Source organism: Meleagris gallopavo, chromosome 8, assembly GCF_905368555.1.
Source record: "Meleagris gallopavo chromosome 8, MGAL_WU_HG_1.1, whole genome shotgun sequence".
NCBI lineage: Eukaryota > Metazoa > Chordata > Aves > Galliformes > Phasianidae > Meleagris > Meleagris gallopavo.
Window position 1 is genome coordinate 7,206,157 of NC_139411.1, and position 16,829 is coordinate 7,222,985.

At 38.9% G+C, this 16,829-nt stretch overlaps 1 protein-coding gene across 4 annotated transcripts in view; it reads left to right on the forward strand.

The window, feature by feature from the left end:
• The window catches only part of PHYHIPL (phytanoyl-CoA 2-hydroxylase interacting protein like), a 51,346-nt gene that overhangs the window by 32,239 nt on the left and 2,278 nt on the right, over positions 1-16,829 (forward strand). For all 4 annotated transcript variants that reach the window (XM_085229994.1, XM_085229991.1, XM_085229993.1 and 1 more), the window contains 3 exons: positions 9,953-10,149; positions 14,185-14,359; positions 15,352-15,469. In XM_085229994.1, the coding sequence (XP_085086120.1) occupies positions 9,985-10,149; positions 14,185-14,359; positions 15,352-15,469 (458 nt within the window). In that variant the 5' untranslated portion in view covers positions 9,953-9,984. The remainder of the gene's footprint in view (positions 1-9,952; positions 10,150-14,184; positions 14,360-15,351; positions 15,470-16,829) is intronic.

Sequence of the window (16,829 nt, forward strand, 5' to 3'; positions counted from 1 at the left end):
TAACAATGCAGAACTCACCTGTTGAATGAATAAATACATTCAACAAATTGATTTGCTTCTACAGTAGTGAATCTGGTGAAGTAATTAGCTCCCAAAATCTGGTATTTCTTACAATGTCCATATGCGTTATGTGTAAATTTTAGTACATTTAAGTGTATGCATAGTTCATCTTAATTTTTTGTTGATATTTAAATTAAGCTTGAAGGTGGTTTAGAGCCTTTTACATCTCTTATTGCCCTGTTTCTCTTTCAGCAGTTGAGAAATGTGCATTTTAATTAAAATTTGTTTTTAAAATGTATCTTGCAGTCAACAAGTGCTGAGGAGAGCCACCTACCACCTATGTACTGTAAGCTCGCTGTCACGTATATTGACTAGATGACTGGACTGTTAGGCAGATAAAGAATTGTTTGGATTGGTTGTAGCCAAGGTGTGTCAATGGCTCTGTGCCCAGGTGGAGGCCAGTCACGAATGGTGTCCCCCAGGGAGTCTTGAGACCAGTGCTCTTCAACATCTTTGTCAGTGAGGCAGACAGTGGGATTGAGTGTACCCTCAGCAAGTTTGCGATGACACCAAGTTGAGTGCTGCGGGTGGCACAATAGAAGGGAGGGATGCCTTGAGTTGGGCCTGGATAGGCTCAGAAAGTATGCACATGAGAATCTAATGAGGTATAACAAGGCCAAGTGCAAGGTGTTGCACTTGCGTGGAGGTAATCCCGGATATGATTACAGACTGAGAGATTTCATTGAGACCAGCCCTGTGGAGATGGACAAAAAGCTGGACCTCAGCCAGCAGTGTACCCTTGCTGCTTGGAAGACCAACTGTATTCTGGGCTGCATCAAAAGAGGGCTGACAGGAGGGACAGGGAGGTGATCCTGCCCCTCTACTCTGTCCTTGTGAGGCCCTATCTGGAGTACTGTGTCCAAACCTGGGCCCCCAGTACAGGAGGAATGCAGAGCTGTTGGAGCAGGTCCAGAGGACAGCCACAAGAATGATTGAAGGGCTGGAGTTTCAAATGAGTTGAGTGTACATACTAAGTACTTCCAAGACATTAAGATACTTGATAAGAATTTATTCTTGATGAAACAGTGAGGTCAGTCTTGCTATACTAGCCATTGCACATTGATCAGACTTTTAGTCAGGTTTCACCCTATGCTTTGGGTTTATGAAACTTGTAGGCTTCCACAGTTCAGTCAGTCATCGGCATGAATTGTTAGATATTTGCAATAAAGTTTTCAGGAGCCCTTAATTGACTTTGCTTAAAGCCCATTGATTTAGAATAAAACTCTTCCAAGTTGTAGGCACTTCTAAAGATGTTACCAAATGTTACTAAAATGTCGTCTTAAAATAAGGATGGGTCAAAATTCAAAGGGAGAATTGTCACGGACTCAGAAGTATTAAATGATAACAGCAGTGGGCTACTTTTATAAAGTAGTATACCTGAATTTTATTTATGGGAATAATAAAAGAGGAAATAGAGAAATTATTTTAATGATTGCAATTGAATGCATTATTTGTTTTTAATTTAAATTAATTGCATTAAACCTATTAAGTAATTTAGTACATTATTTAATTTCTGTAAGATATGAATGCATACGAATTTGATCTTTCATAGATGTGATGTTTGGTTCCATTAATTATTCCTGGAGAGGAGAAAGTGGAGTAAGTAGAACAACTCTGAAGCATTTGACGATCAAATTCAGATAAATAATTATTGAAAAGTGTATCCCTTTAACGTATCCAGGGTTATTTCTCATTGAGATGTGTATTTCTTTGCTGAGGGAGTTCAGAAATTGACTATGATGTAATACTTTTTCCCATGTTCTCTGTCTTCTTTCTCTTTGATGGGAATCTTGCAAAGTATCAGAGGATTACTGTTACATCATGAGAAGCTTGAGAACGGATGAGTATAATTTAGTAAATTATCACAAAAGGTAACTTCAGCTAGCTCTTAACTACTGTGACCTCCCTCTCCACTCAGTGAAAAGAACTAGGTTCCTTGAAGCAAAGTTAAATGAGAGATCTAACTGTAGGTACTCATACTGTCCAACTTAGGAAAACGTCTTTCTTTACTGAACAGAAAGTGAGCCTGAGGAGAGTGGGCCTTTGTTGATAGTTTCTTTTAAGCATAATAAAAATATTAGTGGTTTCGACACTAGCCCATCATATCAGTAATGCACATGAGCATCACTGCAAAAAATGTGTGTAAGGTCTTCTGCGCATCAGTACTTGATTTTTTTAAATTAGAGGACCATCTTTTGCATAACATTTATTTAAGGCCTAATCCATGCTATTATGGCAGGAGGGAATGTTGTTCTTGCTTTTTTCTTGGTGCTGCATCTACTGTTGTCTTTAAGTATCAAATAAATGATTGGGTTTTGTAATTTTTAAATTCAAAGAGCTATATATAGCCCAACAAACCCACTTGAGAGAATTTTGAATCTATACCAAAATTTATATTCCATAGAAGTCTTACATATTTTTTTCTGCTACTAATTACAGTAACTTTCTCTTACAGTTGTACTAATTTCTTGTTTATCTTGAGAATGCATTCAGTGTCTGCTGAGAAAATGCTAGTCCTATAAACCAGTCCTGTAGTGCTGCTGGCTGTCCATTTTGTCATGTTTGCACCACGTATTCCCATTGGTGTGAGTGGAAAACTTGCACATTTGAGGAAAGCTCCTGAAGACCCATCAGCACAGGATCTCAACTATGTGATATTCAAGTGATTTCAGAATGAGGATTTGATTTGAGTTAGTATTCAAGTGGATGGCAAACCTTCAAGACTATGTTGAATACTTTTCTTTCAGTTGCTGTACTATACCTTCTGTCAGGTAGCAGCTGGATCAGGGAGCCTTCTTTGTGCAAGGAGAGGCTACTTGGAAACAGTGTTTCAGTCTTCTAGCTGACAGCAGTGAGAAATGAGGCTGGGGAGAGGTTGAGGCACTGCTCGGTAAGAGCTAAGAACTGCACATTTGTTGCTGTCAGTTGCAGGATTGAGATATTGGTCTGCTCCTGATATGTCTCACGGGACCACTTGTGGAATACATTTGTTTTCCACAGGAGGAAGAGTTGAGCCCTTTGTTAGAGTTTTCTACTTTTTTTCTTTTTTCTTTTTTTTTGGGGGGGGGTGGGGTGGGGTGGGGGGGATGGGGGGGGGGGGTGAGAGAAATTCCCTAATACAGAAACAAGAAAATTTGTATTGCATTCATAAGTTCATTCAGCCTCCAATTTCTGCCGGTGGCTAAATAACACTTCAGGAGATAGCTCAGTGAACTTTACGTTGTCACAGTTTTCTATAGCATCAAGTGCACCACAGTCAACTGTACTAAGAACTCACTTGTGCTCACAATGTCTGGGTTTCTTCTTTTCCTTTTGCGATGCATGCAGTATTTCTGCTGAAGTCAGTGGTGTAGGTTAAGAGGAAAGAGCTAAATTATGCCTTGAGTTAAACCAAGTAATGAGAATCTAAATCTAAAGGACATTGAGTAGCCCGCTTCAATTTGCTCATTTTTTAACATGAAAAGATGCACAACTGAGAGATGCACAAATACTACTTATGTGACTATGAGTAGGAAGTTGAACTCTGAAATAGGATAGCCCTCCTGGAGAGCATTGCTTACATGGCCTAAGAACTATCAGCCTGTATGGAGCTGACACCTCACAGAAAAATCTGCTACTATTGTTTGTGTCTTTTGAAAGACAGTGCGGTGCAGCCCTTCCTGCAGTGTCTTCTGTGCAATAGCAGCATAGATAAACTATCTGAACAAGCCTAGAGAACTTAGGTTAGTGTGGGCCAACGTTGTGGTGATGTAGAACTGGCATGACGACTGTTTCACTGGCTTTCTTCCCACTGCTGGTTGTGGAATATCAGTGACTTTCTTGTGCTTTTGGCATTCCCAGTTAGTGCAGTAGCTCCCAGTTGTCTCACTTACCACAAAAAATCACAGCAATTTAGAGGCTGCTTGGAGTTGCTTTAGCACAGACAGCTGTCATTTGGATGAATGGAGAAATTGCCAGTGCACTTAGGCTTTCTTTTTTGTAGTATCCTTTCAATCTTGTGCCACAGGTCCATGTTGGACTTGGTGGTTTTTCAGTATCTTGGCATGCTACGTAGGGTACGTTTCCTTTACTGTCTGATAGTACCCCAAAATATTAAATTATCTTCAGTTAAATTATTTGGAAATTACCAGATTCCATGACTTTTAAGACTGTGTTTGTGTGAAATCTTAGATATATGAATTTCTGTTGGAAAACTAAACTGTGGTTTTGAACACGTGTATTTTGCAAAAGATCGTGGAGTCAAATTTTAAGAAACTGCTGTCCCCAAGTAATTAGTTGCCATCTCCTCAGCTGGGAATGTGGTAGTGAACTTTTAGGATGTTTCAGTGTGGCTTATAGCTGGAAAAGTGTGGCTTGTAAGTGGAAATAGCCATCACTAACAGGCATCGTGTTGTTTGTGTTGTGTGTTGTTTTAAATCTAGACCACGTTAAATGTAGAGTTTCATCCTCAGACAAAGAAACTTCTTAATAGCAACTACTTAAATGGAGGGACGATCATGAAATTTTCAAAGCACAACTTGATAGCCTAAAATGCTTTATTTTTTTTTTTACTAATCTTTTGGGAATGTGTTGTCAAAGATTCAGGGCAGTGGTGCTGGCATTCTCATCAGAAGCACAATAGTGATTTTTTGCATGGCTGCTACTAAAGTGTCAGAAATCCATGTTTCCCACAGTGTGACTCTAAAGACAATGAAGATTTACCCATGAGTGCAAAGAAACTTGAAACCATGTGGCTTGTATTTGTCTGCACAACTGGAGATCTTCCAGTGTGGTAAAAATGAGGCACATGTATTTTTACCTGTTGAGTGGGATTCATAATGCCTTTAAGTAAAAATGTAAGTTGCACCATCATTGAACTGCTGCACATTGCAGCTTGAGAGACAGGAGGAAAATGCTTTAGCAGGAAACACTGCCAACAGTCTTTAAAATAGGAAGGAAAAGCAAGGAAAAGCTGTTTTATCTCTTTCTTCTCCGTTGGCTGCTCTTCTGGTGTGTTTGAGTTCCATGATGTGTAAAGTCCATTTATATCACTTGAGAGATGTTTAACTCTCCGCTACTCCTTAGGACAGCTTTAGATTTGATCGAGTAGTGGTTTGAACATATCTCTTGCTTAATTTTAAAGTTTACTTAGGTGTTTTTTTGTTTGTTTTTAATAAATGCATAAATAATTTTTGTCTAGATATTGGGTAAATGTCTGGAATGGCTGGATCTCAGTGCCATGAAGAAGGAGTGATATGAAAATCCTTCTTGTATTTTTTTGTTGGCCACTTCCTCCTAGCGTCTAAATTGAAGCTGCAGGTAGGCAGTGATGTTTTACAGATATGTTTTGTCATCTGCTATGACAGAATTGTAGGGGTTGGAAGAGACCTCAAGAGATCATCGAATCCAATCCCCGTGCTAAAACAGGTACCCTATGATAGGTCATACAGGTAGGCAGGCGACCAGATGGGTCTTAAATATCTCTGTAGGAGACTCCACCACCCCTGTGGGCAGCCTGTTCAAGTGCTCCGTCATTCTTTCCATAATGAAGTTCTTCCACTTGTTGTTATAGAACTTTCTATGTTCAAGTTTTAGGCCACTACTCCTTGTCCTATTGCTGCACATCACTGAGAAGAGCCTGGCCTCATTCATTTGCCTTCTACCTCCCTTTAGGTATTTATAAACATTAATTAGTTACTGAAGAGAGAAAAGAGATTCAGCTGACCCTTCTTTCTTTTAATTTTTCTGAACTTAATGAGCATCATTGCAGCAGAATGAATATTTCACGAGTTTACTTCACACTTGAGTATATGCAATCCTACTCATTACAACTGCAGTATTAGTAGTTTTAGTTTCCTCTTGATGGGTGTCTATTATGTCGCTATCAGTCACTTGCAAGTTCTATTTTCTGTCCTTTCATCGATAACAAACAATTTGTTTGTGAAATGAAAAATGAGCAGACAAGTATTCCCTTGCTCTGCTGAAAAGTTCTACATTTTTAGAGCTGAGCAAAAAGAATATTTAAATATTTTAAAATTATAAAAATTCAGTGGCTGGGAGTGCTCATTAACTGCAATTTGGTGTCTGTGTCCCAGTTTTTCTTGACTGTCTTGCCACTGCTGCAGATGTCATGGTTCAACAGCTTGTTTCGAATGATGAGGCAAATAAAATTAAAAAAATAAAAATAATAATAAAAAAAAAATCCAAATCTTTTTAGCATGGACTTACCAATTTCCAAGTCTTATCATTTGTCTCCAATAAGGACAGATGAAAGCCATGAATGTTCAATGGGAATTTTCTGCCTTTTTTTTTCCCCATTCAGAGATAATTTATGTAAGTAGAAGATATAATGAGAATACTAAATTAAGTGTGTCTGTGTGTATATAAATAAAATCGGTTTGTTATCCATTTGCCAGCATTTTGGCTCAGCTGCAGCAGTGACTATCATGACTGCTTCAAAATTGATGAGACAATTTAACTTGTAATTTAACTGTGGATATGGTAGAGAGAGATAAGCCTGTGAATAGGACCATAAAACATGGATCTTGCAGTTCTCCAGCTGATCTCAGTAAAGCTGCAGTTTTGTGTTTATTTGGCTTTGAAGAAATTCAGTATCTTATGCTTCCAGTGTAACCTATGTACACATGAGTGGTCTTTGACTTTTTTTTTATAAGGGTCAAGAATCACTGAGCCCTTTAGCTCATTGCTCATTATAAAAATAAACTTTTTGTGTGTGTGTGTGGTTGGGTGTGTGTGTGTGTGTGTGTGTGTGTTAAAACTGAGGTGTCTCTGCAACACACAGATATTATATGCCTAGGTTTTTTTGGCAGTGAAGAGCAGGTTTGTCTGGCTTCTAGCTCTTCTATAATTTTCTGCCTGAAAGAAACCAGAAAGCAGTGTTTCTATCAAGACCTGCAGTGGTATCCACTGTTTAAGCAACATGAATGTGCAAAACAAAGCAGCTATTTTAATTGCAAGCTGATCTATTTTAATTTGATATGAAGCTATTCAGAGCAACATTTCCTATGCCACTTTTATTTTCAGATTTTTGTGTGTTGTGATGTTTTGACAAAGGAAGATCAATTTACCCTCAGTGAAGTGGCAAGACAACTAACATGAGAGCAGATTGTTCTAAATCATTTTCCATCTATTTGGCATCCTAACTATACTAACTTCTTTTCAACCGGAATTCTGAAAGCTTTAGGGCAAACATATGCTACGAGGGCTGCTCCAAAAGTTATGCCTCCTATTTTATTACGTTGGCTGTATGGCCAAGTAGGGGTTGAACCTTCCCACCAATATTCCATTCCACGTTGTTGCTGCGTGACAGATGGCAGCAGAGGGGCAGTCTGGCAAATGGTGTCTGACATGGAAGTGTGAATGAAGCAAAGGTGTGGATCTGAATTCCTCCATGCTGAAAATTGGCACCCAATGATGTTTGCTGGGTGTTTTTGGAGACGAAACAGTGGATGTGATTACAGTGAGGTGGTGGGTTGTGCATTTCAACTCTGCAGACCAACATGAAAGGCAAACCATATTCTGGAAGGATGCATACACAGCTGTCACACCACAAAATGAAAATGTGTCTTGGTTAGCTCATCTGGGCAAATGGTGGTGACTGTGTTGAAAAATAGTGCTTTGTAGCTGAGAATTGCTCTATCACATACTGTCATTCTGCTTTTTGTATTTGTTGTAGCTTTTGTAGAAAAAAATTAGGTGGCATTACTTTTGCAGTGAGCTGTGTATTTTTGAGGAAGTCCAGCTGCTGTTTGTCATTTTAGTAGTTTTCCTGTTGCCCAGTGTTGAGCTATTCTTTACGTGAGCCCAATGTAAAGCAGAAATGTTTGAAGTAGACAAAATGCTTTCATACATGCTTTCTGGTATGAAAACCAGTTCAAAGCACAACGGAGAAAAAGGGGAGGAACAGATGCATTAACTTGTTAGTCAGTTACATCTGTGTGTGAGAAAAGCTGATCCAATACCTGCATGCACGATCATTAGCAGTTTGCTATGCTGTGTATTAATTCAATGCGTTTTGACACTCAGAACTACGCAAACAGGTATCAAAATATATTCATGCATTGCAAATATTGCAGATACTTCATATTCTAAATAAAAGGGAAACTGGAATTTTGCTTGCTGATGATTCAGAGATATTTATTTCATAATCTGTTCATATTCTTTTCATTTCGAAATCTTTAAGATGATTGCTTATCACTTAGTAATGCAAGTGTTTTTATTTTCTCAGATGTATTAAAAATGTTTGGAGACTTTTTTTTTTTTTTCAGTAAACATGTACTCAAACTATTCACTTCTTAAGTAAAGGAGGAAGTAAAAGAATCAGAGCACAAATATCTAAACATGTGTATGAGATGCTTCCACTTACAGGTGTTCTTTTGCTCTTTGACAATCATTAATATGCTCTGTAATCCTTTCTCATTTGTTACTTTGTTTGCAATCAGTGCTGCTTTGCCTTCCTCCTGAAGTTTAAACTATCGTGACCATTTATGTGGTCAGAGCCCACCAATATAGAACACAGAAGCTCTCTTTGAAGAAGAGAAGTTGCACATTAACATATCATGGATATATATGGCTGTGTATGTGCTCACATTCTTATTTTGTTATTTGTTGTGCTGGAGTCTTGAGTTCAACCAGTTCACCAGGAGGTCTGAGAACCTCAGCAGAATCACCTCCATCTTCTCCTGTAAGAGCAATCACATGTAGCATTTTTAGTGTGCACCTGGCAGAGATTTCAGTCATTTTTCAAATACAAAATACTTACAAAAGAAAATGATGCTGTTTTCTTTCTGCTGAATTCTCATGGAGGGAAAAACAATAAACAGTGTATTTTACATGACCAGGATGCTTTCTGTAACGACTAGGATTTCTGACCGCTCTTGCAGGCAGTGCAGCTGCATGTCTTTCTGCCTTTCTCCTCTGGATGTGATTTGGGAATTTTCCTTTCTTTTTCATGTAGACTTTAATCTTTTTTTTCTCCTTTATTTCTTTCTATTCTTATCTAAGGATTTGGTTTGTTGTTTGGTCGGGTTTTTGTTTGATTTGGTTATTTTGTCTTGTTTCTTCACTCCTTCGCTTACATCTTCCTGTTTTTTTCCCTTTTTTACCTGCTTATTTCTCTGTTATCTTCTCTTTTTTATTCATTCACTTTTGACTCAGGTCTGACACAGTGCAAAACCCCTTAGCATTTCTGAGTTTTAGTGCTCGTTTTGTGCTCTGCAACAAGGTTGCCCTGGAACTAAGGGAAGACCTAAGTTTGGAATCTGTAAAGCCCAAAGAAACTGCCATGTGTATCAACTGAGCAAATAAAGTAGAGGGAAAACAGACAAGAGATTGACACCTGTGTATATGTCCTTCTTACTATGGCATACTAAAAGGACCATTGTTTGTTTGTTTGTTGATTGTTTGATTGTGAGGGGAAGTATTTTATGCGTGTGTATGTGCACACACCATCTATAAACCTTGAAGAGGTTGGTTTTACTTTGTGCTTGAAAAATACTTTCAGGATAAGTGTGATTTCTGTTTGTCTTTATTTCTCTGACAAGTATGGATAGGGCCATTATATTAACTGTAGACTACACTGGCATCTTAACTATTGAAGCACCAGAAGGCTTCAGATGTTTCTCATTCTCAGAGCATAACTGCACACACAGTAGTTATGATACTAACCAGTCTGTGAAGCCCACTTTGTGTTATTAGTACTTATTCAATATTTCTAACGCTGAAATTGAGGTTTCTGTAACTGTGCCTTACTGTTACTTCTGAGTACCAAATATGAGATTTTGTGAAAGACTGTTCAGAGTTGTCATCATATTGGGCCACAGAAAACAGATATTTAGTAGGCCTTTAAGTTAACTAACTAACATAACTTAAACCATGCTTATTTTTTATGCAGGGAATAAATCACAAGACAGTGGGATTGCAGAGATGGAAGAACTTCCAGTGCCACACAACATTAAAATAAGTAACATCACGTGCGATTCCTTCAAGATTTCTTGGGACATGGATTCTAAATCCAAGGACCGCATCACTCATTACTTCATTGATCTCAACAAGAAAGAGAACAAGAATTCCAATAAATTCAAACACAAGGTAATTTTCATTTAAAAATCAAGGCAGACATTTGTGGCTTTAAATAGATGAATCTTGGTGTATCATTAACCTTTCAGAAGCAGGTAATGGACATCTGGCCAAGGTGGGTTTAAGTGAATCCGATTGACAATATTTTTTTTACTCGGAACACCAATGCCTCTACAGTGTGGGCACTGTTCCGTGGGGAACTGAATATTACCTCTTCCATTTCATTTGGAACTTAAACAGTTTTTTTTTAATCCATACAATTTATTTTAAGGTAGGTATTTTTATTCCTGATTAGTTCTTTGTCATTATTTAAACAATTCATGTATTCTGTGCTTCTCCATAATCAGTGACAGACTGATGAGAGCAACACACATCGTTTCAACAGAAGAGTCAAAAATTCTAATGCACTTCTAGGAAGGCTTCCAGCAATCTCAGTTTGTAGTGTTCAGTACTGTGACCCAAATATTCATTTGGCCTCTTTCCTCAAAGCACTAATGCGGAGATTTATTGAATATATTGCTGAGTCTATTGTTATCAAGCCCAGAAAAATTTGCTTCAATCTCAAAATAGTTCAAATACTGAGATATTTTACAGAAATATGGAATGAGATGGAGGAGGAAATTAAACGCCTCAACCATCTGCAAATTAAAAAAAAAAAAAAAAAATCTTAGCAAGATCTGTAGAAGATAAGGTTTGCTATGGCACGAACAACCTTGGCAAACCATGTGTACCTGGGAGAGCTACACAAATATTTTATCCTTTCAATTCTTTATCTATTGGTGAATGCATATTCAGCTTGTTTAGGGTGCATATTGTTTTATTATTTATGACAACTGACATCATATTTAGGAAGGAGGAAATCTGTAGTAGTATGTAAGTGCTAGAATTCTATTAAGACTTTATCCTTTTCTCAATGCAATTTGTATGCGTTTCCACTTTTTTTTTTTTTTAATATTTAAGTATGATTATTCTCATGTGAAAAGTAGAGGAATGAGGCTCAGATGTACAGAAAAACTAGGACAAGAATGGAGTGCTGAATTCCTGCATTGTGTCACATGAGCGGACTTGGCAAAGGGAGGGGTGAGATGAAATAGAAGAAGACTGAATATTGAAATCTGTTTCCTTGGCATGGAAAAGGAACTACAGAACAGGATTCTGTTCCCAAAAAGGACTGAGGTAGTGTGAGTGGTTTACCTTGCTGCTTAGTCATTCAGGGCTCACAGGTTGTTTTTATTGTAGCCTAGGTACCTTTACTGTTGTGTATTTAGGAATTGGTGGTTGAGCAGTCATCTGAAACTCCAGGTTCCTGACTGTCATTGAGCTGGAATGTAACCTCCTTTGCTCTTCTTTGGGGCCTCAGCCAGGAATAGAGATCGGTGATTTCACAAATAGGCATGCAGACAAAACAGATGCTTAATGCATTCTTCACCTTTGTCTTCTACACCAGTGATGGACCTTGGGACTCTTGGATGGGCTGTGACTGCAGTAATGATAAACTCCCAACCAACCTCAAACTTGTGCAGGATTTGCTGCTCCAGCTGGATGTGCCAAAGTCTGTGGCTCACAGTGAGGTTCACCCCAGGTTACCCAAAGACCTGACTGATGTCATTGCAAGACCTCTTTCAATTATTTTTCAATACTTGGGAATCTGGAGAGTTCTCAGTCAGCTGGAAGCTGGCAAACATCCCAGTTTTCAAGAAGGGCAAGAAAGAAGACCCTGGCAATTACAGGCCTGTTATTCTTACATCTGTCTGAAAGACAGTGCTATCATTGATCACAGCCAACACAGGAACACAAGGGAAAAGACCTCTTTAACAAATTTAATCTCTTTTTATGACAAGATTACCCATGTAGCTTTTCAAGAAAAGTAAGCTGATGTAATGTTTCTGGATTTCAGCAAATTTTCCATACCGTTTCTCACGGTATCCTCCTGGAAAAAATGTTCCAGCATACAGCTAGACAAATACATCGTGCAGTGAGTGAGCAATTGGCTGATGGGTCAGGCTCGAAGGATTATAGCAAACGAGGTTACATCACACTGTTGGCCATTCACTGGTGGTGTTCTACAGAGCTTCATTTTAGGGCCAATTTTCTTTAAAGTTTTCATCAGTGACTTGGATGCAGGAATTGAAGTTATACTAAGTAATTTTGCAGATGATACTAAATTGGGAGGAGCTGTTGACTCTCTCAAGGGTTGAGAGGCCTTACTGAGGGAACTAGCGAAGCTGGAGAGCAGCCCTGTAGAAAGGGATCTGTGGAACAGGATCCACAGGGCAATGGTCACAGCACCAAGCTGCCCAAGTTCAAGGGGCATTTGGACAGCGCTCTGAGACGTAGGGCTTGAATTTTGGGTGGTCCTCTGTGGAACCAGGAGTTGCATTCATGGTCCTTGTGGGTTCCTTCTAATGCAGGATACTCTATGATTCTACTAACAGAAAAGAGATGAAAGGAAGACATGGAGAATGCCCAGAGAACTGTCTAAGTTTTGCTTATAAAATGAATAACAAATTAAAAAGAGGAATAACAATGTTATGAAAAGCAAATTCCTCTCTTCTGCCTGTGTTCCCCCTACATCCCATCCTATTCTCCCCACCCAGCCACACAAGAGAGAAACCTCTCTAAGTAATATTGCAGCCCTGTCTTCTTCTGATGCAGTTGGAAGAGCTTCCTGGTACACAGATGGGAGGTAAGGCTTTGAGGCGTGGTGGTAGTAAGGCTTTAATTTTGTTTGAACATTGACAAAATTAAACCACCACTGTATTATAGGCACAGACACTAGACTTCAGGTTGAGGTGGTTTTTATGGCAGCTAAAGTAAAGGCAACAAGAATAATAATGACTGCTAACTGTAGCAGCTGCCAACTGCATTAGCATTGGTAGATGCAGTCCAGTGGGATGCTTTTACAGTATAGTTCAAGAGTGGTAATTTTAAATATCACTGGGGGATTTTTATTTCTTTTTCCCTGTGATTTTTTTAATATTTATTTCAGTTTATAGATCTGAGTTCTTTACAATTTCCTCCAAGATATATATTATTTTGAGAGTTATCACAAAAAGAAATCAAAATAACATAATCTTACACTTCCCAATCACGTTTCACTTTCTGTAATATAATAAGCTGCTAGCTTTACAGTTTTGTAGTACAGAAACTGAAGGAAAAATTATAGAAGAAAGATATTTTTTCTCTACTAGGAAACAAGCAAAAATAAATCTCTCAGGTTTTGTTTTTACAGATCATGAGCAGTCTCTTTCTATTCCTTTTTCTCCTCAAAGACCTACTTTACTAGTATTTGTAGGTGGACAATTATTGACTAGCATTTATGTGGAAAGTTACATATGTTATCTAAAATGTTTACTTGTCATATGGCAGCCAGGCATCTTCCTGTTCTGTGGAGGCTGACAAATTGTCAAGAATAGGCATTATTTGTTCTTCCCCTCGGTGGTCTGAGCTGCAGGCTTTGGTGTTACAGAAATTGGTTCAACAACAAGCAGCTATACTTCTATTTTGCTCTATCATGCCATGCACTGACAGAGCAAAACAGAAATCAGAAATGCAGGGGGGAGCAAGAGGTGCAGTGGTGACCACAGAACATCTAGCTGGTATGTTTGGCTTGTCTCTGCCATTCTCTGTATGTAAGGTTAATTTGAAATATGTGGAATGCACAAAGTTATACTGCAATGTGTTTTATTTTTCTCTGTTGAAGTTGGAAGATACCAACAGCAGCAATATAGGTGGACTGATTGATGACGGCACGAATTCTGTTTGGTTACACTGACTGAAAGAAAAGCTTGGCAATGAGAGCACAAGAAGCTCTTAATATAAGATGTCCTTATGCTCTGCTTGCATACGTAAGCAGACCTTAGGGCATTGCCCTAGGCCATCCTGTTAAATTCGCAGCACTAATGGACTGTGAGAAGTAGCTCATATTTACACAGAAGAGCCCAAGGAGGGCTGGGGATTATGTTAGGAAGATAACAAAGGCATGGTGGGTTGGCTTGGTTGCTGTGCTGACTTTTTTGTGTTGTTTTGTTTTCTTGTTCCCATCAGGATGTACCCACTAAATTGGTGGCCAAAGCTGTTCCTTTGCCTATGACAGTCCGTGGGCACTGGTTCTTGAGCCCAAGAACAGAATACACAGTAGCAGTGCAGACTGCATCGAAGCAAGTTGATGGCGATTATGTTGTTTCTGAGTGGAGTGAAATCATTGAGTTTTGCACAGCAGGTAATGTTGCTGAGAAAACATACACCATAGGACATATTCAATTAAGGCTAGCTTTGCTGCATGAATGGATTAGCCATCTTCCAGTATGATGTAGCCTGGTGGGCTTATAATATTTACACTTGGAAACTGTGAATGCTTGCTTTTAGGCTCTGCGTGCACTCAGGTTTGGTGTATAAATGAGAGAAAGAAGGAAGCTGCAGTGCCCCTTTGTTCTACAATAGCTTAGATGCATTGAAGTGCTGTACCTGGTACCATTGCTTCTCCCAAACTAGGCAAGGAGACTGGTGAACTGAAGTGGAGCAGGGTCATTTGTGTGCCTTTCACTGGCTACAAACCCTTTTGGAGAAAAGACAGTGGCAGTTTGCTAGCAGCAGATTGTTCAAGACATTCTGCTGCTCCCATTTCTCTGCATTCTCCAGAGCCTGAGCACCACCACCAACCTGTCTTGAGGACTAGTACACATACCTTCAGCATGTTGTTGATCTAAATGTGCCTTCTGTTGAATAAGGGCCACCCAATACAAACATGCCTACATGAAAGTTGAGAGCTGACTCATGCTCTCTGTTAAGTCTATGTTGGTTGAGATGCAGCTGAGGTTGGGTCCTAAGCAATCTTTTTTTAGTTAATTGACTACTAATTGGTTCACAACCATGTATACTGCAGGAAACAGATCATCAACAATTCTGTCAGAAATCAGGGCAATTCTCAGCTCCTCTGCATTTCCCAGATATATATTCACTCTAACACAGTTAATCCCCAGATGAAAGCGACTAGAAGCTTGCAAGGTATTCATAGAGAGGATCAAGCATGCATGCTCCTGCCATTTGTCTCTTGCTGCTGCTGGAAAATGGTGCTGGACTTGATAGTTATCTATAGCTGCTACACGATGTATGTTGCTAATGCTCGATTCCCAATTATGTCTGTAGTTTTTGGAGATCGTTGTGTTTTTTTTTTTTCCTCTCTCATACTAGCAGATTATCTTTTCTTCTTAGATTATTCAAAAGTTCACTTAACACAGCTTTTGGAAAAAGCTGAAGTGATTGCAGGCCGTATGCTTAAACTGTCTGTATTTTATCGGAATCAGCACAAAGAATACTTCGATTATATCAGGTAAGAATGTAAACATATGCAAAATTGCTTGGCAAATTAAAGTAGTAATGAAAATTTGTAAATGGAAGCAGCTGTGCTAAAGCTGGAGCAAAATATGTGCCTCTTCAGAGGGAAAAATAAAAGGTAACTCATTTCTTCCACCCTGCCTGGCTCAGCGCTTAAATTAGGGAAAAAAAAGTCTGTGGTTTAGAGCAGAAACTTCAGTAAGTATTCAGAGTCCCCACCCTTGCTGAAGTCCCTGTGTTTTCATAGCAAAGTTTAAAAAACAAATTCTGCTTTTGTGTTAAGAAATTCAGGGTGAGCTGTGTAATAGTAGAAATTGTATTTATAGATATGTACTGCTATGTGTACACAAACACCTATCTCACATATTTGCTCTCTGCATACATTTTTATGCACAGACAGAGTAAATGGGATTCTGAAATCCAGACCATAATTTAGAGATTGTGCTTACTTGAGGAAGAGGGTTGTTTATACAATTTCAAAATACTGTTGTTCAGTTGGAATGAAGAAAGGGGATAGCTGGAGATAGCTTCCTTATTCTTGCATGGAGACCCAGTGTGATTTTTGCATGCACAACAGAATCATCATTACAGTAGAAAATACTTTTCAATGAAAGGGGTTAAAGCTCGTGTTCTGACTGAGCAGGAACAGCCACCACACAGCAGTAATTTGCTGTTAGAAGAATATGAATGAGAGGTAAGCAATGTGACAACCTCTGTTTCAGTACTGATGATGATTCTTTGATGTATAATAAAAGACCTGGGGCTGCTTTTGTGCCACGTAATTCCAGCTGTATGTATGTGTGTGTGTGTGTCATACTGTACAGAACTAAAATACCCAATATGTCCACCTTGAAAGTGCAGACTACACCAGCCTTGGAAATGTTCCAGATTTGTAGTCATGGGTATGAAGGGGACTCCAGGATTGTCTCTTATATTGAAGAGCGTGAAGCTTGCTCCTAGGAATTACTTTGTTGCACGTAGTGATAGAGCTGCTAACTGTGGAGATAAAGAACGACTTGCAGTAGGTCTTTGAGAACCTACTATATCTCTGGTGACATGCTGAACTAGATACCACAAAAGAGAAATGGCCTGTGCTGTTTCTGATTCTCATCCAGTTTTACTTTCAGCTGTGTATCACAGGGCTTTTGTGTATCACATCCTTTTGTGTTCACAGAGCTTTGAAAATTGCTAGTTTAATACGAGGAAAGACAGAATTTGTTCTTCTATTTGTGAGTTAGAGATGAGAGGTTGACTTTTGCTAGGTCAGTATGAAGCTAGGATACCTGTAACTCCAACAACAGTCTTTGATCAGAAATATACTAGGCCAGACCTTCTGAATGTTGTGTTATAAACCC